Consider the following 24,450-nt stretch of genomic DNA (forward strand, 5'->3'; position numbering starts at 1 on the left):
GCTGGGAGACATGGGCAGTGCTGTGTTCCTCTTAAGTCTGTTGTGGGCAGCAGCATTTCTGCCCTGGCTTCTATTCCTTATACATCATGCATAAATAAGTATGTGCAGATTGCCCTTCAGCTGAGCCCTCAAACATGTTCTCTTTTGAACTAACCCAGATTGGAAGTGTGTTTCTTAGCAGTGGACAAGCAAACATGCCTTTGAAAAGATGAATCCCACCTTGTCTGGCTTTTCTGACCCCCAAAAAACCTCTTCAGAGGCAAAGCAGCTCTTTACAAACCTCTTTAGAACAGATTTCCCGTGCCGGCTGCTGCCCTGGGTGTGGATGAAACAAGGAGCAGGCCCCTCTCAGCACCATGCCTCTGCTCCAGTGCAGGAGCAAGGCAGGTTCCCAGTAGCCCTGCCCTTTGCTGCCTTGTGGCCCAGCCACTAGCTCAACTTAAGAGTGGCTTCAAGGCAGCTCTAATGTATGCACAGCTCCAGGCTTGCCCTTGGGTGAGTAGATCTGGGTGGCTCCTAGAGAAAAGAAGGGGCAGCTGATGTACCAGTTGCTATTTGGCTGGTCAAGACCCTTTGGTAGGAGCTGCAAGATGCTCCAGTCCCTCTTTGCCACTTCAGGGGTGCTCTCTGCTCAGGGATACTGCATCGTAGCATCGTGCAGGCTGCAGAGCACAGCAGAACCAAGCCCCTGGGGTTCAAACAAACTCCTGGAAGCTGAGATTCACCTCACAAAGCAGCAGGCAGAGGGTTTGTGTTTGACCATTGCCTGTGGCTAGCAGCAAGGTGCAAAGGCTGAGTCCACACTGGGGAATTTTAACGTCAAGGGCCACTCCTCTTAAGGTGGCTTTTATTGGGGTGAGAGCAGATGTGGCCAGCCAAAGAGCAGGGGATGACAAAGCTCCTCGGGTGTCTGCTGGAGGCAGGCAGAGCTCCTGCAGATTGGGGTGATATATTGTGTTTGAAACTCCTACCCGTAGTAGGAGTTTCAAACATAGTAATGTGTTTGAGTCTCTTACCCATAGTAATGTGATGCCAGGACATTCATGGGGTTGGATCAGTGTCTGGACATCACACAGCAGTATAATGGGCTGTGTGTGTCTGCTGGCTACCCCTTCCTGGACTGAATCTGAACCACTTCATTGTGTTTGTTATAAGCCCCATATTGTGAGTCACTGAGGGAGATTCTCCCACAGGACAACAGTGCTGTTGGAGCAGGAGGGGGTGAAGTGGAGCCTGTACAGTACCCAGGAAGTGAATGAGAGCTCTCTGCAGCATTGGCCCCGTGGGTGACACTCCGGGGTCCTTCTTCCCAGTCTACGTGGGGCAGCCATTTGTGAGCAGGTGTTGGGCGAAGTCCTGCAGCCCCTGGCACAAGAGATGGAGCTGCCCCTGCTGGCACTCCAGAGGGCTTGGCCACAGCTCTATCCAGGAGCTGCTCCTGAGCAAATAGGTCATCCTGGGAATACAGAGCAGGAAGACAGATGAATGCTGAGACCATGCAACAGGAGACAGATAACTCCCCCACTGCTCAAAAACACAAAGGCAATCGGAGAACTGCGATGTAAAGGTTAAGTGACGTGACCAAGGTTAGGCAGGGAGTCAGTAGCAGCATTGCGAACCATCTCTGCTCCACCAGCCCCTACCCCCATGCCCTTTGTCTCAAGCAGCCTGCCAAGTACTCACTCTGTTTTCAGGTCCCACAGGTCACTGCTGAGGCCCCAGATCAAGTAGTCCTTGTTCTCCTGAAGGTTCAAGGTCTCTTCACAAGCCAAGGGGCTGATAAATCTCCGCATCTTGCCCTGGATTCCCTGCTCAGTCCCTTTAAAAATAGAAGCCAGGCAAGTGCTATAAGGACCCCAGCGCTCTTTCCTGCCCATGCAGGGGGTCGGACTTGATGATCTGTTGAGGTCCCTTCCAACCCTAGCATCTATGAATCAAACGAGCTGGCCCCACAGTCCCCATGTCTGCTTTGATGCATGAAGGGGGTCAGCAAAGAGGGAAGGGTGAGTGGGTGGAAGGGTCTGCAGGGGGTGGGTGACTGGTGCATCCTGTTACCTTCCTTGATGACCTGCACAATCCTCATGGTGAAGTAGCGATACATCCCACTCTGCTCAGCCTGCACCACCTGAGCTCGGTACACTGGAAGGGAAGGGGGCACTCAGAGACAAAGGCCGGAAGGGACCATGGTGTCTGCCTAGGCTGCAGGCCAGAGATGGTGGGGACGGACACGGTGGAGACCTTCTCTAGAGCACTGGGCAAAGGGACAGCACCAAGCACTGTGCCCTGGCCTGTCTGTGCAGCCCACTCACAGCAGCCAGGGAACATTGCTGGATGCTGAGATGGGGACTGGGTTTTAGTTACCGCTCCCTGATCTTTTAAAATTTAACTCCAACACCTGCTTAACAGTTGGATCTAAAAACAGACTAAAATACCAACTGTCTGAAAATACTCTTCCCAACAGCATGCTGAACAACCCCCTCCCACAACCCCCACCCTGCACTGCCTCTCAGTCAGCTCACTGAAACCTACCCTGACCTGGCACTTCTCTCCAGATCATGGTCCTAGTTCATTGCCTCTGGGACCAGTCAAAGGGCAGTTCCCCTCCCCACTTAGACATCAACCTACCGTGGAAAGAGAACCCATAGCACAAGACCCATCTTACCATAATCTACGCCAGGCTCGCAAGCAGCTTCGACCCGGACAGAAATATTGGTGGGGGGCTCTTTAAATGTCTTTATCAGGCTGCACTTCTCTGGGGACATAAGCAGAGAGGAAAGCTTCTGACCACAGCTCAAGGGCCAGTTTGTGGCCTACCCTTTCCCCCAGCCCCTTCCAAAAATGAGCCAATTTAGCTTTGCAGCTGTCTTTGTGACTGGGATGAACAAGGAACCTGAGACTTACTCAAAGTCACAGGGTGACTCCCTGGGCCAAGGCAGGAACTCTGCACGTCACCAGCCAAAACCATCCCAGGACCTAATGGTCTCCTAACCAGGAATGTCCACCCTGTGGGGCCCAGGAAAGACCCAGCATAAGGGGCCCCCTGCCCCCTGGATCCCCATTTACCTTCCATGCAGCGGCAGACGTGCCCCGGCACAGGGTTTTCAGCAGGCCGTGGGCTTTGGTTGGGTGGTAAAACTTGGTGCAGCGATTTTCTAAGCAGAAGGACCATTAGGTGTAGTACAGAAATGCCTGGACCTCCCAGCTGAGATAGGGGTCCTAGCCAAACAGACCTTTCTCAAAGGACCCTCACCCTGAGCAGACCCCAGACTTGTCTCTCTGGGAGGTCCGGGCTATGCAGCAGACTCCCTAGGCAGGAAGCATCACTCTGCTTCCCATCACTGGAGCTTTTGGGCACCTTCCATGGACAATCAAAAGCCAAGTCCCCTAAGGGGTTTTCTGGAGTCTCTGGCTTGGCGGTTAAACCTCTGCCTGCGGGAGGGGTTTTGGTTTGGATTGTGCCTGAATTACTCCTGGTTTTGGGTGACAGGCAGAAAGAGGGGGCATGGTCACTCCTGGTGGGGGAGGGAGAGCAGAACATTTCTACAGAGGAAACTGAGGCAGAGAGAGAGATGAAATGCAAGGTCAGTGGCAGAAGAGGGACTGGACCCCAGGAGCCCCGCTGCTCAACCAGAACCCAGGCATCCTGGTGCCCAGCCTCCGGTGCACAGAAGAGATCCCTTTGTGTCTGATCACTTTGCAGGGACAGGGCAATGTGGGAAACCAAGACACAGAAAGATGCGGCCAATGCACAGACATCTGTAGGACTACTGCTGGACTACTCCTGCCCCTCTGTCTGTCCTGAAGAGGCAAGATGGATCTAAAACCTACGGGGGCAGGCAAGGCAGAAAGCCCCTCTGATAAGCCAGGCCGGGCTCCTGGGGCAGTGGCTGGGTTCTGCTCCAGGTTCTTGCACTCAGCCCTAAGAAGAGAAGAGAGCAATAAAAGTGGTAACCCAGGGCATAGTACTCATACACCGTCACAGCTGCCGGTTGGATCAAACCCACTTCAAAGTACTGGTAAGCCTTAAATGTCAGGCACTCGGTCTCCTTGCTGGACACCTGTGAAGGAAGAGGGGGCACGGAGTGATGCAGACAGGAGATGAAAAGTGGGTGTTGGGGGAGGGAGGACAAGCTGAGCTCTACCTTGTCCAGGTACAGGATGAGAGAGCCTCTGTCCGACAGGTGTGTGTCCCATTCAAACCTGGAGATGTATTTGTCGACACGCTGCGTCAGCTGCCCGTGGAAATGAAAGGTGTCAGCCAACAGCATCCAGGAGCTAAAGGCCCCTAAACCTCCTCCTGTGCCCCAAAACCTTCAGGGTTCCCCTTGCTATGCCCTTTTGCTCCCCTTCCCACGGCTCTCATGGGCCCTGCACCTCCATGAGATCCTGCCAAGTTGATGGATGGGAATGTCCTCCAGTGATACCCAGAAAGGCCATGATGACTGGGCCTGGGTAGGAATCATTTTGGTTTTTTTTAATTTTGCTTCCAGGCCAAATCAGTTCCAAATTAAGATCCACATTTTAACAGAGAAGAACTCAATCATTCCAGTCTGTGTGGCGCAACCACTGGCAAGTCTTGTCCTTCCCACACTCTTCAGCCCAGGGCAGTGTTCACATATTCCCACATCCATGGCAGCATCCTACGTGCAAGCCCCGAGCCCAGAGGCCTTGGAGTTCAGATACCCCCTAGTCTTGTCTGCCCTGAACCAAAAGGCCAAAGGAGTAAGCTGGAGGGAAAGCCTGAGAGCAATCCCTCATCACCGTAAAATGTGTAGCCGAGATCCTCGCATTTGGAGGCATTTGTAGACTCCCACAGGGGTCAGCCTGCCCGCACTACAAGGAACAGGCCTTTGCCCTCTAACTACACCTAGTCATTCAAGGACAAGAAGATCATAGTAAACCCCCTGGGTGATCATGGTGACGAAGGGAGATGGAGAAGAAAAAGGCTCCAAGGTCCAGTCCCCTGCACGGGGTACCACGATCCACCCAGGGGCTTTCTAACTGTGGCAGAACAGGCTGGAAAGCGGCTGCCCTGAGCCATCAGCCACTGCCCAGCACCGATCCCGCGCAGCCCACCTTATTCAAGTCATCCATGTCTGGAGAGAAGCCAGTCAGCATGGAGATGTCCAGGAGGGTCATGGCAGAATCCGCCTCCCCCAGGAACCTGGAAGATAGGAAGCACAGAGACGGGAGTGGCTTCCCTGCTGTGGTGGATCGAGTTTGGATAATGGCAGAGGACTAACGTGTGGCAGTCCAGTTCTCTGCATCGTGGAGTGGTCCAGACAGTCTCTGTGCATCCTGGCTGCAGAGGGCTAGACTGAGAAGGAAGCCCTTCTTGAAAGGGCTTGGGCTGTTTGGGCGCTTGCCCACATAGCGCTTATCCTGTTTCCACGTGACGAAAATCACCATTTCGCTAGCTTAACTGCATCAGAAGATCCATGTCTTTACCATGTTTTATCATATTAATCATTTTTTTATTGTGGTAAATTAAACTACCTGCGACATGTTTTATTTTGAATGTGGCATTTTGTGCCAAGAGGATTATTTTTATCGTATTGGTTTTTCTACATGTATGTGACATACGGGCAAAAATGGCATTTTCCCTGCCTTGCAATGATTTCACCACCAAGTGCCACTTGGGTTCACTTGGAAATCCATGGAATATCTGTTGCAAAGCTGCAACAAGACACCAGATGTGATTCTTGCAGATCTTTACTGATCATTTATAAAATTTATAAAATTGCTCCCTGTGTTTGCATGTATTTCCAAAAGCCGGCTACGCCCGTTTTCCCCGCTGCCACTTCTCAGAGCTGGCATGCCTTTTCTATTCCAGTGCCTCAACTCTTCTTGTATGCCTTACTTTGCTGTCCCACACCTCCAGGGGGGCTTGACCGCGCACCCCTCGAGCACACCCCTGCTTTCACACCATGGCCGAGCCGTGCATGCTCACAGTACCAAGGCTGGCTGGCCCTGCCATGAACTTTGAGGCTCTTCCCTTCCCCCTCACTGGCACCAGCAGGCAATGACCATTTTCCCTGTTGCCACTTCTCAAAGCTGGCGAGCCTCTTTCATCCCAGCACCCCAACTTTTTTTCGCGTGCCTTGCTTTGCTCCCCCCCCCCCCCACCCTCCCGGGGTGCCTGGCTTTACAGGATGAGGAAAATCTCAAGTTTCTCTTTACTGAAACTCTCTTTAGCCCTCATGGGTGCAGAGAAGGGGCTTTAAAAGTATTGAATCATAGAGAAGTAGAGCTGGAAGAGACCTCCAGAGGTCATTTAGTCCAACCCCCTGCCTGAGACAAGATCAGCCTTATCCAAACCATTCCATACAAACCATAGTCTAAATTTTACATAAGATTGCCATCAACCCTGACACAACAGATAAAGCCACACGTAAAGCAGGGTAAAAACCTGCCACAGGTAAAGCAGGGGAACAACGGCAACCAGTGTCCTCCTTCTATGAAATGTCAATATAAACTCAAGAGGAATAATCCTCTTGGCCTCCCCCCACACCTTGTTCTAACACTGAAGACGTGTTTCTGGATATCCAGTCTAAACTTACTTTTCTGCAACTTCAAGCCATTGGTCTGTGTCCTCTTTGCAGCAGGAGAGAAAAGGTGCTTTCCCTCCTCTTTAGGGCAGCCCTTCAATTTTTTGAATACTGTTATCATGTCCTCTTAAGTGCCTTTTCTACAAGTTGAACATGCCTAGTTCCTTCAGCCTCTCCTCATATAACTTGCTTTCCAAGCCCTTTATCATCTTTGTTGCCTGACTCTGGACCCTCTCTGAGTTCTCCACGCCTTTTTTAAAATGTGGAGCCCAGACCTGCAAACAGCTGTACAAGAAGCCCAAAGGCAATAGCTGTGCACCTCCCACCTTCTTTATTATCTGCATTTTTAAGCTGATCTCACAATCCCTGCATGCTGCCAGTGCTGTCCAGTGGATAAAGCCTCAGATTGGGGCCCATGGAGATGCAAATTCTAGGCCCTGCTCTGCCACTGCATCGCTATGGGTGTGTCATTTGCCTGCTTTGTGCCTCAGTTTCCCTGTCTGCAAAGTGGGGGCAATGACTCTAACCACCTCTGCGAAGCCTTCAAGTAGCATACTGTAGGGGTCATGGCTAGGCCAACACTACCTTCCCAAGGAGACATGAATCCTAGAGTCACAGGTTGGAAAGGACCTTGAGAGATCATTTAGTCAAGCCCTCTGTCTGCGGTCCAAACCATCCCAATACAATCCATAATCTAAATTCTTAGTAAAATTACCATCCGCCCTGACACAAGAAAGAGGCACCTATCAAGGATGTACCATGGAGTATCAGGTTGCCCCAAAGCGCATGGTGACCAGGTCACCCGGCTCAGACATAACACCTTAACCTGACACAGGTAAAGCAGGGGGACCACAGCAGACAGCATTCGGCTTCTGTAAAAGATTGTTAATATATGCTCAAGAGATCCCAGGAAAAGCCCCCATCCCCAGCTACGAAGGCAACAAATCCTCCCACCCTGCATCCATACTAATCTGACTGGGGGGGTAAAATTCCTTCCTGCCCCCACATATGGTGATCACAAGGGATAAGCCAGGATGCTGGGCTTGTGCTCCGCTCCACCATTCAGAGGCACAGATGGGAGCGGCTGGAGTTGGGTGATGCTGGTGTGATGTCGGCGAGCGGGGGGGTCAACACAGAGCTCTGTCTTGGTGACTCACCTCATGCAGATCTCAATGGACACCAAGCCCAGGGCTCCATTGGGCTTCTTGGCTGCAAAGACATAAGAGGCTTTGGGCTCCATCATGAGCATCAGGCTGGAAGGGCCCTTCTGTGGCCCTGAATGCAGACTCTTGCTATCGTAGGCAGAACATCACGTGGTGGAGGCCAGGTGGAGACCCACAAACACTGACGTCCCTTGGCCTCTGCCTGCCAGGCTCATTTCAAAGTAGCTCAGAGAGAAATATATTGGGAACTCCCTGGATATATTCCTAGGAAAGGCAGACCCCTGCCTCTGAGACTCCCCTCCCTCCACGCACATCTCAGCCATGCCTCTACAGACAACTCCACGTCCCCAATCAGCATCCATGGTGCAGTGGGCAGACCACTAACTAACCAACACAGAAGGGGTGTAGCTGTGTCCATGTGGCACTTCAGCAGTGCTGTCAAGGAGCAGGGCTAATTAGCCAGCCCCATGTACTATTTAGCATTGCCAAAGGACAGGGCTAATTAGCCGATTCATAGGTGCATCTACACGAGACATTTATTGTGCAGTTGACTAATTAGCTGAGCAGTAAATATCTTGGCATCTACACACACAGCCCTATTAGGATGGAGTAAATGAATTTACCCTACAGCAGGATAGTTCTTGTAAATCAAGGACTATCCTGCTGCGGAGTGAAAAACTGCCTCAGGAAGTAAAAAACTTCACAGCAGCGCATGTGTAGATGCTGACAGGGCTGGTTGGGGCATGAAAGTGCTTCAGTGCAGGGGCTGCCTGCCAGCTAGCCCCACACTAAACCTCCCTCATGCCCCAGCCAGCCCCCTCTGCAGCACGATGAGTTAGGGATAACAGCCCCGGGCTGGCAGGTCCCCCCAGAGTCCCTGCCAGCTGGGGCTGATCTGCCCCAGCTCCACATGCGGCACATGAATAAACTGTGGAGCTTATTGCTTTGGACTGCTTCCAGGCACATTCAAATGGCATGCCCAGGAGCAATTAATTTCAGAGCAACGAGCTCTGCAGTTTAGTCAGGTGCCATACTTGCACATGTAGATGTGCCCCATGTGCTAATTAGCATCACTGAATGACAGGGCTAATTTGCACTGCTCCTGTGTGCTAAATAACCTGCCCACAGCACTGCCTAGATGAAGCTACCCTGCTTCCACTTTTGGAGGCAGCCCCTATAGGGGCTCAAGTCCATGGCTTTGGAGCCTGATACATATAACATGTGGACCATGGTCTCAGGGGCTTTCCTCCAGTCCTGCCAGCTAGGCACCGTGCTGCTCTATAGAGGCTCTGATTTGCACCCAGGGCATCTGGGCACCTTCCTCTCAGTGACATGACTCAGCTTTCAGTTGTAGCCTGTGAGGACACAACTTCATGAGGAGAGGATCTCCCTGGAAGGGTGATATACTTCAGGCCCTGGTGTCTGCACCTGATCAGGCGGGTCAGGAGGAGAGGTGGGAGCCCTACCTTCCAATCCTGCCCAGCCTGCCTCCCTACTCCAAGCTAACTTGGGTCAGGCAGGCTCAGCCTGGTTCTTCAACAGCAACCCCCTTGCTGGTGCCTCCCCGATCCTCCCCTTAGCCTCACTGCAGTCAGCAAGCTCCTTCCTTCTGGGGCAAATCAGTGTCCTTACCTGGCAGGGGAAATACCATGACCCCCAAGGTGGTTTTCCTACTGGCTGGGGAAAACCACGAACATGGCAGGAGGTAGTACCCTGACCAAGGTAAGGCATAGTTAGCCTCCCACTTTCACTTCCAGTGGGAAGATCTCGGCTATACACTGACTTTATGGAAATGGGAGACTCCTCCCTAGCTTGCTTCTGCGACCATACAGCTGAGGGCAAGCGAAACTCGGGGGCATCCGAACCCCAAGCCTCTGGGCTTGGGCCTGCATATAGGATGCCTGCCAAAGGATTTGGAAGCATCTGAAGCCCCAGGCAAGAGTGGAGGATGCTTGCTGGTAGCAGGGCCACATACAATTCTTGACTGACTCATGGATTTGGAATTGATTTGGCTGATTTAACTTTGGACACGAAAAATTTTCCTTAAAAAAAAAAAAGAACCAGTGTCCCAAGGCTGCTCAAGGAAGGAGCAGGCAGTGAATAACCCTGTTGCTCACTGGAGCTGGGCCTTGGTCCCTGTCACCCCTCAAACCAGTGCTTTTCCCCTCTCTCAATGCAAAGATCCAAGCTCTTTACCATCAGGAGCACTTTGCACCACAACGCTGAAGTTGAAGTGCTTGCAGGTGGTTGTCTCCTCTGCTAGGGGAGCGTAATAGACAGTCATCACCTGAGAAGGGAGATGGGGGGGCAGTGAGGTCTTGCCAGGGCCCTGACACCTCCTAGGAGGAATGGCAGGAAAGCCAGGCTCATGTGGGCTCAGAGGATGGGGAAAGAAAGAGGCACCAATCACGGAGATACCACGGAGCATCAGATCGCCCTGAAGTGCAGTGACTAGGCCGCTCGGCTCAGATCCCTCCTAGGGAAAAGACCCAGGGCAAGTGCCCTGTTTGGTGAAGGCAGGGTCCAGGGTCCAGAAGGGAGGGCAGGGCCCAGAGGGCAGGGTCCAGAAGCCAGGATCAGGGTTGGGGAAGTGGAGTCAGGTACCAGCCAGGCATGCAGAGCCAAAGGCAGGATTCAGCGAGGAGTGCCCAGCTGCAAGAGACACAGCACAACGGTCTTTGCCCAGACAGCTTGCTGCTGCCTGCTCAGGGCTTAGAAAGGTCTGGGTGGTTGGGACACCTCCCGGTAGCCATAGGGATGACCAATACTACCCCCTGACTGCTTCCAGCTGGGACTTGGGGCCATGTCCTCCTCAGCTGGGTCCAGGCTCATTATGTCAAGCTCCTGCAGACCCACGAGGAGCCCTGCCAGCCAAGCAAGGCTGCTTCCACTGTCTGCTGTGGCCTGCCCCAGAGCCAAAGGAGGGTTCTCAGAGGCTTGTACATACCGACAGGGTCCCCTTGCCGTGCCCCTTGGCCACAACAGTGAAGCCATTGGTGAGCCTGGTCTGCGGAGGGGAGAAGGACATGTTAGCATGTGTGTCATCTGCCTCCGGAGCAGGCCATCCCTCGTGTGAAACTGGCTGCTCACTGGAGTCTCTCACACACCAGTAAGCTCCATCCCCATCCCTCTGCCTGTGGGCAACTCCCTGCCTTGCGCTGCACCCTCCACCCCTTTCACATGGGAAGTTAACCCCTCTACACTGTGTCCCTAGTCATGAGCAAGACTCATCCACCTGCTCACACCAGGTGATTGCACCCTCTCTGCCCCCTCCCTGGCGAGGCTGTGCTCCTTCCACAAGCACTTGTGATTTCCATTCCCTTCCCCTTCCTGCCCCACAGAGGCGCCTGAGAGGGGCTGGCATCTCACCCAGCCAGGGTCTTCTGCCCCTCTTCCCCCCATCCAAAGCTACCTGCTCTGTGCGAGACACCAGGGCGTTGTCCGTGTTGATCCTCCACAGGATCGGCTTGCTCCGGCCCCGCATGTTGATGGAGACATCCAGATCCATGTCCTTAGTCATGGATATATCTACCTGGTACTGAGCCAGGGCCTGGAACACCAGGATCGTGGCCTGCAGAGGGGAAGGGGTTGATGGCAAGACCCATGGAGGGGAGGGGTTGGGGAAAGAGAGGAACTGCAGAAATTCAAGGGCAACAGGAGTTTCTGGGGCTCAGGGGGTGAGAAGAAGGCTTGGTGATTAGCAGGATATCTGTGCTCAGGGTGGATCAGCAATGAAGGAGGTAAAAGCTGCAGTGCTATGTGCTCCAACATGACTCTCTCTCTCTCTCCAGGCTGGGAATAGTGCAGGAATGGCTGGGAAGGCCAAAGAGAAGCATACGCAGGCTGGAGGATCTCACCTGGTTCCCCTGCTGCAGAGCCCAAGAACCTGGGTGCTGCCAGAGCAGTTTCCAGAAAAGTTTCATGCCTACATCCAAAGGCACTGAGGTACACAGACAACCCCACACCTCTGTCATGGAAGCATGGTCCAGGGGTGAATTAACCTCCCAAGCAAAGATTGGGACTGCCTCTGCAGTCCCGACAGAAGCTTGGGATGTACCTGAATGAGCATGAGTACAAGGGACATTACTTATACGCCCTGCTCAGTGGACAGATGAACCAGACTGCTCTCGCTCCAGACTTTTTTACTGCAGCCTCTCTGATAATCAAATGTCCTTTTATCAAGGCAGACACCATACAGGGCTGCCACCCTGAGCAAACATAGCCACGGCCATGGAAGAGCACAGGGCCCATCGGCAGGAGTAAAATGGGCAAGAGGCTGGGTTATAAAGACACAAGCCCTCATGCACCACTGAGCTCAGTGCCCAAAACATCCAACACCTCCCCCCCGTACCCCAAAACCAGTTGGGGACAGAGGGCCCTGCCAATGTCCTGCCACTGCAAGGATAGGAAGGAGCTGGTTTAAACCTACTCCAAAGACCCAAGGAAAAGGACTGTGCCCCTATCCCCACCTTGCAGAGGCAGGCGATCCCCCCGACCAGTCTGGGCCAATCTGATGAGGGGTTTAAATTCCTTCCTGACCCTTAATGTGGTGATCAGGCTGGGCCTGAGAAGAGCGGCCAGATCCTCTGGCCAGGAACTGCAAAAAGGTTTTTAATCCCCAACTCAGCATGAGCACAGCACAGCCAAATAGCAGCCACTACAGTAGGAGCTGAGCTTTTGTGGCACAGTTCTGTGGCCAAAGGCTAAGCTCTGTGGCCTCATGGCCCTGCTTTTACACCAGGGCACAGAGGGTTTGCAGTCTCTGAGCCCTGTGTGGGCTTTGCCTGACCCTAGAGGCAGGTCATTCAAACCCACCCCCTCCTAGCCGGGCCTGACCAGCCAGCACATTGATGGAGATGGTACTGAGAGTCCAAGGAGAGATCTGCTATGGGCTTTCCCCCAGATCCACCCCTGGTTAGGTCTGCTTCCCTCTTAGAATGCAGCAGCTTTTCTCCCCTGGGTGGGAAAAAAGGGCCAACAGCAAAACCTCTTTGCAAGGGGAAGTGAGGCTCGAAGCGGCAGAGACCCCATGGCCCTGTGGGCATTGGGGTAGGGAGGAAAGAGAGTGCAGGCTGGAAGGAGCAGGCAAGGATAGGAAGGGGGCAAGTGAAAGGCAGCTCTTCGCCCAGGGGTGCAGGGAGTTCTGCTGGGAAGGGCCATCACACCCTTGGGGATGGATGGGGAAGGGGGAGATTTCCTGGGGGCTAGGGGCCAAGTCCCCTGGGGCTTGGATGGATGTATCTATCTACTGCCAGGATGTGCAGGGGATATGACTTTAGTGAGCAGGTGATCCAAGGGGAATGGGGGGAGGGCTGTCTCCTTGGGTGTGAGAGACTGGGATGCTATATCTACCCCAGGACACAGACAGCCAGGGGCTCTGCCCCAGGTGGACCAGTCCCAGGACCTACGGTCATGTTAAATACCTGGGTGGAGCCATAGCCCCCTCCGTAGTACCGCTGCCCAGCCAGCCACTGGACGATGGGCCCCGCCTGCTCTAGCTGCTTCTCCTTCAGCAGGGCTAGCAGGGCATAGGAGGTGGACTCGATGGAGTAGAGTCTAGACCGGGGGTCTGGCCAGTGTGTTCCTCCTGGTGGGAGCAAGGGGTCATGCTCAGGTACTTGCCCAAAAGACTCCTGGCACAAGGAGCCCAGGGAAGCTGAGCATAGGGGGTCTCCAGGGAGCAAAGACAGAGGCTTGGCTGAGGCTATCAGTGTGAGCCAGTGGTAACCTCAGACGACACAGTGTAGTGCAGGGAGGGATCCCAACCCGGACAGACCCTCTCATCTGACCCAGTACAGATGGAATGGGGGGACCAAGCTGTTTTGCTTTGAAGCAATGGAGGGCAGAGGGGGGTCTAGCTGGACCCCCAGCCAGATCTACTGTGAGAGGGAAGTGGGAGATACCAGGGCCAGCTGGGCTTGTGGGTTTATTATGGAGCAGTGGAGTGGAGGCAGGTGATGGGGCTGGCTGGGCCCAGCCATGGAACAGGGACTGGGGCAGTTTCTGGGGGCAGCGTGATGGGAGCAGAGACCCCCCTCACCTGTGGAAAGTGCCATGAGCTTGTCCCTGGCTCCAGCCTGCCCCAGCAGTGCCAGTGCATAGGCTGTGATGGCAATGGAGTAGGGCTTCTTCAGGCTGGACAGCTGCTGGACCAAGTAATCCCCCGCCTTCTTGATGCTGCTTCCCAAGCTCTGAAAAACATCGAGACCCAGGGATGCACATGAGAGTCCAAAGGGGAAAGAGACTTTACCGAGGACACAGGCACAGAGCAAGGAAGTGACTTCAGGGCTATGTGGGAAGTCACTCTCAGGACTAGTTTTTGAACCCAGGAGTCCTGGCTAACAGCCCCCTCCTCTTACCACTAGATCACACTTTTGCTTTCTTTTCCCAGACAAGCGGGCTTTGCTCTACTGAGAGAGCTGAGGGTCTTGTCCTGGCACCGCTCACCTGCACGTACTGCTCACAGACATGCCTGGCCTCTACCATTGCGATGACAACAAAAGCCGTCAGAGAAGTGTTGGTCTCCGACCCACGGTATCCTCCCTAGGGAGAGAAGGGACAGGGGAAGGGCTGGGTTTCCTGACCGGCCCTGATCTCACATTGCACGTGACCTGCCCCTCAGCCCTGTCCAGAATCAGACTCCAGGTTCAGAGCTCCCAAAGACCCATAACCAGACCGACCCCTCCCCAGATCCACCGCCAGGGCCCCCAGCACTGCCTCTGCTGCCTGCTCACTGCCATCGCCCCATGGATCACAGGAGCAGTTTCCTGGAATATCCTGCTGGGATCCTGCTTCTTCATAATCAGCCACTTCACAGCCTCGCACAGCACCTCCGGACTGATGGCAATGAGGTCAACAGCCATGGCGAAGACCTTCACCACGTAGGCCGTCAGCCTGGGAAGAATGAGAGGCCTGGGGTGAATGGGGTATGCAGGGGAGCGCAGATGGGCTACTGATGAGCACAAATGAGGGTTAAGAGCAGCTGTGTGACTGCTTGGACTGTAACAGTCTCTTACTCATTTATTGCAACAGCTCTGATCCCATGATAATCTTTAGAGTAGACCCTGGGCAGGAAGAAGGGGGGAGCTCTGGCTGTATTGTGGGGTCACCCTGGTAGACCAGGCATTGCCCAGGCCCCTACCCAAAATCGGGGTCCTGTCAACAATCACAGAGCTCATGGTCCCAATAGACCAGGGGTGTCATTCTCATTTCATTGGAAGGGAAACTGAGGCCCAGAGAGACACAAGGAGTCCATGGAAGACCCAGGGGTTAAACCCAGGTCTTCTGGGTCTGAGTCAGTGCTGTTTCCTCCCAGGGGCAACCTCACTGCACCCAGAGCCGAGTACCCCTGGAGGCAGGTGTGTGGGAGGGGGTGAGGTGCTCAGTTCACCCCCATTCCCAGTGGGTCTCTCCCCACCCCGTCCCTGCCGATGCCATACCAGGTGCTGGATGGGCGGCTGGGGAAGGCTGCGTAGGAGTGGTCAGCTTTGCAGTAAGCCAGCTGCTGGGCATAGCCTGGAATGGGAAGGGAGAGAGCAGAGATGGGGCTGAGTCAGGAGCTGCATCCATCGTCTCCAGGCTACTTCTCACTCACCCCTGGGAGCTCTCAAGCCCTCTCTAACCACAGGAGCCCACTCCTCTCCCAGTGTTGGGGAAGAAGCCAGGAGTCCTGACTCAGCCTCTCCTGACCCTGCAACCTTCCCCTACATCTGTCCAGGCAGGACCTGCACCCATCCCTTCCCAGGCTGGGAACCAAGCCAGAGCCACCCCCCGTTCTGTCTCAGCCTGCTGGATCCAGGATGCTGTCTATCATCAGCACAGCAGGCCAAGATGAACGCGTCCTCTTGACACCTCCCGGTCATTTCTTTCAGGGCAGAGTTTGCCTCAGGGGTCTGATGCCCCTTTCCACACGACCCCCGGGAAGGATGCTGATTCCTACCATCTAGGGGGTGGCTTGCTGTGTCCAAGGGTTAAAGCTGGCAGGGGAGCAGCTGCCATCACCCAGGCAGGATGCATGGCTTCCTTCCTCAGCCCAAGGCCTGGCCCCATGCCCGGCCAGCAGAGACTTGCCTTGAGCGATGGCCTGGATGGCCTCAGCCCTGCGGTCTGCGCCGACCCTCCCCCACTGCCTGGTGTGGTCCAGGTAGTGGGTGGCGATGACGGCCGGGGTCATGCCAATCATGTTCTGCTCCCCACAGCCTGCGGGCACCTGGATCAGGTGCTTCAGGTTGGCCCCGTCAATGGTGTTCTCCAAGGTGTCCCCCACCAGGTCTCCTGCTCAGGCAGAGTGGAGATGGGCAGGACCTGGCGTACAGCAGCCCTGGCCCCCCCACCTTGCTCCAGGGGGCACCAGGACCCAGCCCCACACTGACTGCCCCCCTTCCCTGTTTCCCTTCTCCCAGTCCAGCCCAATCCTCCCATTATCTTACCCACAGCTACAAGTGCCCCTCACCCCTCCATCCAATGCCTTTTGAGGGGCCCAGCCCTGAACGTCCCACTCTGCACCCCCAACCTGGTCCTGGGAAAGGGCACAGCGAGCAAGAAGACAAGCTGGCATGAGAGAGGGGAGGGATGGCATTTAGAGGGCTTGTTGAAGCTGCTGGAGAGCAACAGGAAGCCAAGGGAGGGCATTAAGCTTGCCAGCCTCTTGCTGCCACTTCTAGCTGCCTGCAGAGGCCCTGCACTATATGCCAAGGGACTCGCAGGCAGGACCAGTATTAGAAATAGGTTAGAAAAAGATCAGTCTGGGCTGATTTGGATTAGATGTGACCTTCGGAGGGACCTGCCAGCTGGGTTGCTCTATGATGGTACCTTTCTTCTGCAGTGCCCTCCTGGCCTCCCCACAAAGCCCCAGGTCACCTCCTGCCCCCCAACTCTTACCCCTCACACTGATCAGGGTCACCGGCTCTGTGTTGGGGACCACGTTCTTCATGTCGACAGGCCCCACGGTCTCCACCTGCTCCCCAGAGGCTGAGGAGCATGAGAAACCCACGTGAGACATGCAGCTCAGCTTGATGCAGCAACGAGTGAGGACCAGATTTAACAGTCTGGTTCCCCCAGCCCCGAGCTGCTGATACCCCTCACCCCAGCAGTGCCCAAAGGAGGCCTGATGTTTAGGGCAATTTAAGAAGAAAAAAGGGCTTCTTTCCCAGTGGGGTCCTGATGCTGTCATGGAAAGATGCCTGCTGGTGTTCCCATCACCATTTCATCCCCTTGGAAACTCAGTGTCCCGTCCCTGATGGCGTCACCCTTGCTTTGCCCCTCTCTCAGTCAGGGTAACCCTTTGCTGGGCACCAGTGGGCTAAAACTCCCAGCTCCCATTCATAGGTGCCAAGTATGTGGGGGCCTGAGGCTCCTGGCCCCCCATGGGAAGAGTAGGGTGACCACTCATTCCTAATTTGGTGGGACAGTCCCAAAATGGGAACATCAAGTGCTGGTCTTGGGCTGCATGACTCTGGGACAGCATTTGTTCCAGATTCACAGTATCCTGCAGGGATCCGGGTTTTCTGTTCACCACGCACAACCACAAGAAAAGAGGGGGTTCCCTTTGTAGGCTGGCAGCGTTCCAGCCTCCAAGGGGTTGCAGGATGCAGGGGGTGCCATGTGCATGTCTGCATGCGCACACACAGGAATACAGCCCAAGCAGTGGTGGAGAGCAGCTCCCCCAGCTGCCTACAGCTAAGTCTATGGTGGAGAGGGGGCAGATTGAGGACCTCATGGTGAGGGAGGGAGTGGGGCAGGAACTTGGCCTGGAAGCACTGCCCAGCTGGGGCTGTGCATGGGGCCCAGGGAGCAGGACAGAGCCTTGGGGATGGGGGACAGCTCCCTGCCACTGCGCACATTTCCAGGGGACGCATGGGGGGCACATATCCCCCAGATTTGTGTGCCAGCTGCACTACCATGGTGAGGTGCCCCCTGCCCTCCCAGCAGCAGCAGGGGCAGCAGCTGTGGAGTTGTGCCCCCTGCTGCTGGGGCTGGCAGGGGGTGCCTCGCCATGGTAGTATGGCCAGCGTAGGGCTTCTGGGGGAAAGGCAGCAGGGTGGGGAGCACTGAGCCTGCAGCAAGCAGCCTGCATCCATCCATGAGCTGTGCTCAGCTCTGCTCTGGCCATGCTGTCAGGGGGTGGGGAGATCCAAATCCTGAACTGGGGCCCAGCTCCACAAAGGAATGTAGGCATCCAAGTGCCATTGATTTCAGTAGGAGGCAGATGCCGCTCTGGGTCTGGGTCTGGCTCTACTGTCTCCTCACAGCTTAGACCACCAGCGTGTTCCTCCTAATCCCAACCCACTTTTGCAAATGGGGAAACTAAGTCAAGGAAGTGACCTGCCACGGCTACAGGGCTGGGATGGGAAACCCACAATTCTGGCTCGCAGGTGAGGTCACTCCCCAGTTCCTCCCAGTTCAAGAAAGAAAACCTGGGCTCCCCACTTCCCTTTCCTAAGGAAACTCCTTAGCCACTGGCTCATCCATCCTCCCTTTCTGAACAGGCAATCCCCTTGAGGCTCCTCCCTGCCAGGGTCTGGCTGACGTCTCCCCACCTGGAGATGCATGGGGGTGTAGTTGTACAGCACGGCCCGGATGGCGACCTGCTCATTCCGCACCACAGAGTATGGCAGTCGGAGATCTATGAAGACATCTTTCATTACCAGGATCTCATAGGGGTCAGCCACGCAGAGCCCTGCACACCCGGGGGAAAGAAGTATGGTCAAACCCACCCTGCCTTCTGTCCCACTGCCCTGGGATACTCTGCCAGCCTCAGGCCTTGAAAAGGGTGCTTAGCTCCAGCTTGGGGCGAACCTCAGCGCTGGAATGCAGCCACCTCTGGGGTGGAACAGAACTGCCCTCCTCCTCCTCTGTGGCTTGGTATGGGAAGGAGAAATGGTTCCCACTGGGCAAAAAGAGAAGATAAAGGGCATGCTTCTGGCTCACGCTGAGGGAGCCCTTTTTTTGCTCCTAGGACACCAGGGACATCTCAGTCATCCTGAAGGACTGAGTGTTATACTAGCCTGTGTTAAGTGGGGTAATCTTCCCAGCCTGCTTCTGTGTAAAAGCTCAGCCCATTTTACTGAAGGAGAAAACTCAGACACAACACCCTGAACAGCAGACACCAAATCTGAGTCAGAAAAAAAACCCAGGTGTCCTAGCTACTGCTCTAACAGCTCGGCCTCATGCCTTTCCCAGAGCTGGGAACAGAAGTCTCAACTCGCCTCGCTCTAACCACTGCTCCCCACTCCCTGCTTGGACCAAACTCCCTCCCACACCCAAGGGCCTGTAGCCCACCCTTACCATAACTTACCCTTTGAGCCTGAGAGGCTGACAGCCAGCACTTCCCAGGTGGTGATGGAGTCCTCCAGATAGAGGGGCACCGTGCTGGAAGCCAGCCTGGAGAGACAAGGGGGAGTGGATGAGCACAGGGGGGTTGCAGAGAACAGAGCCCCCACCTGCCCCCTCTGTGGGACAGGCCAGGTGGAAGTGTGGGAAGGGGCAGCGTGGGAGGGGGCATGGCCAGAGGACACAGCGATGGGCCTACAAGAGTCCAGATTGGGTACCCATTATGATCTGCCTCCAGTGGCAGCAGCTCAGTTTGCCAGAGCCAACTCTCTGAGAAGTGGCTCCTGGTGACAACATCTTCATCCAGCAGGTAACCCTCCTCCTCCTCCTCCTCCACCACTGGCCTGTGTGAGGACACCAGGATCTCCTTGGACATAACTGGGGAGAAGCAAGGTGGGGCATTAACCTGGTAGAGAGCAGCATTTTTGTTTGGGGAATGGATGGGTGCTGGGGGGGGTGCAGCACCTGGCAGGCTAAAACGGCCAGTCAAACGCAGGCCAGCAGTGGAGTTTGCACCCCCAATTTCCAAGGCCAAAGGCCTGAATCACTGCTCCTTTAGCTAAGTGGGAATCCCTTCCCCTTTTGTCACTGTGGGTGTCCCTTGGAAGCACTGGGTGTTGGCTGCAGCCCAGGATGGGCTGTGCCGATTCTCCTTGTAGGTTTTAGCAGCATGGCAGTGCCTGGCTAGAGGGTCTGGTTCCTCTGCTCAGGGTCAGACTGGTCGCCACTGAGTCCGGGAAGGAGTGTGACCCCTGGTTAGACCAGCACAAACTGCAGGGGCTTCTCCTCCCTCTGCAGCAGGAACATGGTCCTCTTCCTTGGGTCTCTGGAGTGGATTTGAACAAACCCCCTTCTGTCCTTGCAGGGGCAGGACACTGGCAGGCTCTCAGCCCCCAGCTTGACCTGAAGCGAGCTAAAGGGTGCGTTGGATGTGTCGGGCACTGGGTCTGGTAGCTCTGTGTGTGTGTGTGTGTGTGTGTGTGTGTGTGTGTGTGTGTGTGTGTGTGTTTTTGTGGGGGGATGGGGGGGAAGGTGTTCATGAGGTCTGTAAGAACAGGTTACACTTGACTAGGATGGATCGGGTTGATCCTGCCTGGAGAAAGGCTTCAACTGGATGTACCCTGCCAGCCTGATTTCTCTGTGATTTGACGTCAAATCGAATAAGCCCAGACTAGAAGGGAGAGGAGCTCTGTAGAGTCCTCCCAGACAGCCCTTGTGCTGGAAGTTGTAGTGAGGTCAAATCTCACAAGAGCTTCCAGCTCCCCACACACAGCAGGGCATTCATCTCTGCAGCAACCTTGGGGTAGACGAGATCTTACATAGCATAAGGTGGTGCATAACATGGTGCTCAGCGTGGAGCCGGCCAGAAGGGGTAGTGAAGATGTGGTGGCAGCAGTCCAGGAAGGCTTGGATGCAGTCGCTGCCCTCCACAATGTACTTGGCCCGTCGGTCACAGGAGTAGCCCATGGGGTTGTCCTGCATGCCATCCTCACAGCACTTGCGCAGGTGCTGGCGCTGATATGCCCTCGCTGCAGGGAAGGGAATCCTCTATAAGCAGTGTGCACAAGTGTGTGAGAGCACCAGGGAATGCACAAGGGGAGAGGAAAGGAGCTGGCAGGGCATGCAGGGCTGGAGGGGAAGGTGGGACAAGCCAGCAGGAAGAGTGGAAGGGAGCTGGGGAGCAGTGCACACCTTTGGCTGCTTTCTTTCCTGAGATCGGGAGGGACCGGCGCCTGCGGGCGGCCTGGGAGCAGCGTGTCTCTGTTGGCACAGGACAGGGTGTGTGTTACAGGCGCAGGGCCTGGGCAGCACCCAGAGAAAATGAAGGCAAACAGCTAGAACAACAGGGCTTCTCCATGGTAAAGTGCTGGGGTCTTCCCCAGATCTGGCTGGCACTCGTTCAAGGGGACACTATTTAGCAGCACCGCACTGGGGTCATGCTAACCGTGTTGGGACAGCATCCCCCCTCCCAGCCCCTGGCTGTATGGTGCCCCCACACCCCTTAAGGCCGGCACTGATGAGGAAGTGTGCCCCTTACTGGTCCCCATGCCCTTACACTGTTAAACTGCTGTGACAGGGAGTCTCTGCCCACGGCGCCTCTTCTAAACCAGCCAGCCTGGCTGGTCTGCGGCACCATGGGCGGATCCAGGGCTGCAGAAAGGGGGTGCAGAAGCCACGGTCTGTGCTACAGGGATGGATGCAACCCCTGCCCAATGTTCTCCCCACCACAGGGCAGGGGACCACACTGTAGGAGCAGAAGCAGGGATGTTTTCATTCCCTCAAGCAGGTAAGAGTCTTTCCTCCCTGCTCCCTTCTCCTCCATGCTCAGTAACCCATTCCCTCCTCTCCCATTGACCCCCACTGCCACTGTCCCCAGCTAACCTTGGAAGGGGGAATGGGGCTGCAGAGCTGCACCTGTCCTGCTGTAGCTGGGATGCACATGGAGCTGGGATTGGCTAGAGATGGCAACAAGTGGGTTCCCTTCCCCTCTACCTGCTCCCAGGCTGGTGGGGAACACATGAGGGCGGGGGACTGGGCAGGGAGGAGGGCTGAGCCCAGCTGATGCAGGCAGCAGCAGCCCTGGAGCTCCTCCCCTGCCACCACCCCTGGGCAGGTGGAGACAGTGGCAGTGACAGATGTGGGGGTGGGGAATGGAGGGAACGTGCCACTGAACATGGAGGAGGAGTATGGGGGGGATTCTTTGTTCTGGAGGCTTAAAACAGTCCCTGGCTGCAGCTCCCACAGTGTGGTTGACCTAGAGGGAGTGTGTCCGTGCCACTGCACCCTCTGATCCACCCCTGCATGGTACCAGTGGAGATGCTCATGTGGAGCTCAGTTCAGCTCAAAGTTTTGATCCTCTGGCTGCTGGAGAGAACCAGGACGTGTTGTACAGGGGATGCAGGCAAGGGAAGGACAACTGTGTGCACTTCTCCATAGATCTCTGCTCAGGCATGTGGGGTCTGGTATCAAGAGTAGGGTCAGTCCCTGGCTCCCTGGGAGAGCCCCGTGGCATAGCTGGCTCACCTGCCCGCCGCCGTGTCTCAATGCCTGCATTGGTTTGAAGCACCAGCCCAGCATCTGCAAACACCCCTACGTTATCTCTGCCGCCTCCCGGGGTGCAGCCGATGTCGTTCTTCTCCACAGTGTCCCAGATCTGGGAAGACAACAGGAGTCATGGGGCCGCTCCCTACAGCACCTGCCTCCTTGTGTCATGTGGGCAGGTCACTCTGGCTCTCTGTGCCTCCTTTTCCCTCTAAAATGGGGAGCCATGGCACTGCCCTGCCACTTGGGAGCACTACAAGGATCAAAGCTTCAAGAGCGTGAGGTGCTCAGGCAAGAAACGCAGCTGCAGAGCTACCTAAGAGAGATGCACAGCTGTTAAGGCCAGAAGGAACCATGTTTTCTGGTCTCCTGTATCTATCCCAGCACCCCTGATCTCCCAGTACCTGCCTCCCCTGCAATGAGTCTTGACAGTATTAGCTCTGGTGATGCAGCCTCAGGCTTAAAGACCAAGTTCCAGGTCGGGTCTCTTCTGCCAGCGACCCACCCACAGGCCCACCAACGTGCTCACCTTAGCCTGGGAGAGCTTGTGCTTCTTGTTTAAGACATACACGGCCTTATCCACAGCCACCAGCCCGACTTTGGCTCCAGGGTCTCCCCTCACTCAGAGATGCATTGATGCCCCTGGTGCCTGCATGCGATTGTCCTGGTCCGAGGCACCCGTTACCTTGAGCTTTCATGATGACGAGAGGAAGTAGTGAGGAAGCCGTGTGGTGGTAATATCCTAATTACCACAGAGTCCCACAGGGATGGGATCCATGTGAAACCCCCAGGCTACAAAGGCACAAGCAGCCCCTGGGATTTGAACCCTAGCCCTTGGATCTATGAACACAAACTCTTCCTGCTCTCAGCACAGCAGCTGAAGGACTCAGTCCCTTTCTAGCAAGCTGCTTTGTCTGTCTGGATAAAAACCTGTCTTTGTCTGGACAAAAACTCAGTGGGTCATGTGTTCTCTCCATCCCACCCTGGGCATAAAAAGGTGCACAAGCTGTCCAGCAAATTCTTGGGGATAACTTATTGACACAGATGGTAAAGCTAGCTAGGGGGGAAGTTCTTTGCGATCTGTTGCTTACCAAAAGGGAGGAATTGGTTGAGAATGAGAAGGTGGAAGGTGACTTGGGGAACGGTGACCACAAAATGATATAGAGTTCGAGGTTCTAAAGCAGGGGTGGGCAAAATATGGCCTGTGGGGTGGATCTGGCCCGCCAGCTGATTTTATTCAGCCCATGGAGAGGCGGTGTGGGCGGCAGGTCCTGGGTGAGCAGTGCTTGAGACCCCACCTCTTCTGGCAGGCGGCGCAAGCGGTGGCTCCAGCTCCAGCCTCTGCTGGAGCCACGGGGAATGCTGGGTGGACACAGCCCTGCCCATCCACCCAGCACCGCATGGCACCAGCAGAGGCCAGAGCCCAAGCTGCCGCCCACCAGCAGACGTGGGGGCCCAAGTGTGGTTCACCCAGGGCCTGCTGTGCAATGCTGGGCAGGTGGGGCTGCTTCCACCCAGCATCCCACGTGGTGCCCAGGAGATGCAGTCTGGCCCCGCAGGCCCTGGGCGAGCCATGCTCGGGCCCCAGCCTCTGCTGGTGGATGTTGCCTAGGGCCTGTGGGGCCGGACTGCATCTCCCAGGTGCTGCATGGGATGCTGGGCAGAAGCAACCGCACCTGTCTGCCCGACACCATGCAGCAGGCCCTGGGCAAGCTGCATTTGGGCCCTGGCGGCTCTAGTTCTGGCAGCTGCGTGGTGACAGGTGGGCAGGCAGGGCTGCTTACACCCAGCAGCTGCCGGGGCCCAATCATGGCATGATGGGACAGTGCAGAGGCCTGCGGCCAGGCTCTATCCCCTACCTCTGCAGCTGCAGACATGACTGGCAGCTGCCGGCTCCAGGTTCCAGGCAGGGTGAGGGGGAAGTGGGCAGGGGCTGGGGAGCACATGCGCAAATATGTGTGTGTGTGTGCACGTTTGTGCATGTGTGTGCGTACAGCTCTCAACTGCTCCCCAAAACTGGTTAAGTGCCCTTCCAGCCTAAATAATTGTTTACCCCTGTTCTAAAGGAAGGAAGGACAGCATCAGAATAAAGACGCTGGACTTCAAAAAAGCAGACTTCATCAAAGTCACGGGACTGGTGGACACGATCCCCTGGGAGGCCAGTCTGAAGTGAAAAGGAGTCACGGAGAGCTGGCTGAACTTTAAGGAGGCTCTTCTAAGAGCATGGAAGCAAGCTAACTCAATGCAATGAAAGGACTGGAAGTGCAACAGGAGACCAGCCCAGCTAGACCGTGACCTCTTCTATGAGCTGAAACTCAAAAAGGAATCCTACAAAAAGTGGAACTTGGTCACAGCACTAAAGAAGA

At 55.4% G+C, this 24,450-nt stretch overlaps 1 protein-coding gene across 1 annotated transcript in view; it reads right to left on the reverse strand.

The window, feature by feature from the left end:
- Positions 1–811: 811 nt before the first annotated feature.
- LOC102559528 (venom factor-like) overlaps positions 812–24,450 on the reverse strand; it is a 33,834-nt gene continuing 10,195 nt past the window's right edge. Inside the window, exons 9-33 of the mRNA XM_059719057.1 lie at positions 22,067–22,196; positions 20,362–20,571; positions 19,261–19,420; positions 19,008–19,093; positions 18,240–18,389; positions 16,592–16,681; positions 15,782–15,985; positions 15,151–15,226; positions 14,446–14,605; positions 14,159–14,254; positions 13,752–13,902; positions 13,063–13,298; positions 11,124–11,282; positions 10,659–10,718; positions 9,908–9,998; positions 7,706–7,757; positions 7,264–7,291; positions 5,077–5,238; positions 4,143–4,232; positions 3,973–4,058; positions 3,064–3,152; positions 2,663–2,752; positions 2,056–2,139; positions 1,684–1,819; positions 812–1,456 (exon numbers count right to left, since the gene is read on the reverse strand). Of these exons, the coding sequence (XP_059575040.1) occupies positions 1,315–1,456; positions 1,684–1,819; positions 2,056–2,139; positions 2,663–2,752; positions 3,064–3,152; positions 3,973–4,058; positions 4,143–4,232; positions 5,077–5,238; positions 7,264–7,291; positions 7,706–7,757; positions 9,908–9,998; positions 10,659–10,718; positions 11,124–11,282; positions 13,063–13,298; positions 13,752–13,902; positions 14,159–14,254; positions 14,446–14,605; positions 15,151–15,226; positions 15,782–15,985; positions 16,592–16,681; positions 18,240–18,389; positions 19,008–19,093; positions 19,261–19,420; positions 20,362–20,571; positions 22,067–22,196 (3,018 nt within the window). The 3' untranslated portion in view covers positions 812–1,314. The remainder of the gene's footprint in view (positions 1,457–1,683; positions 1,820–2,055; positions 2,140–2,662; positions 2,753–3,063; positions 3,153–3,972; positions 4,059–4,142; positions 4,233–5,076; positions 5,239–7,263; positions 7,292–7,705; positions 7,758–9,907; positions 9,999–10,658; positions 10,719–11,123; positions 11,283–13,062; positions 13,299–13,751; positions 13,903–14,158; positions 14,255–14,445; positions 14,606–15,150; positions 15,227–15,781; positions 15,986–16,591; positions 16,682–18,239; positions 18,390–19,007; positions 19,094–19,260; positions 19,421–20,361; positions 20,572–22,066; positions 22,197–24,450) is intronic.

Source organism: Alligator mississippiensis, chromosome 15 (assembly GCF_030867095.1).
Source record: "Alligator mississippiensis isolate rAllMis1 chromosome 15, rAllMis1, whole genome shotgun sequence".
Taxonomy (NCBI): domain Eukaryota; kingdom Metazoa; phylum Chordata; order Crocodylia; family Alligatoridae; genus Alligator; species Alligator mississippiensis.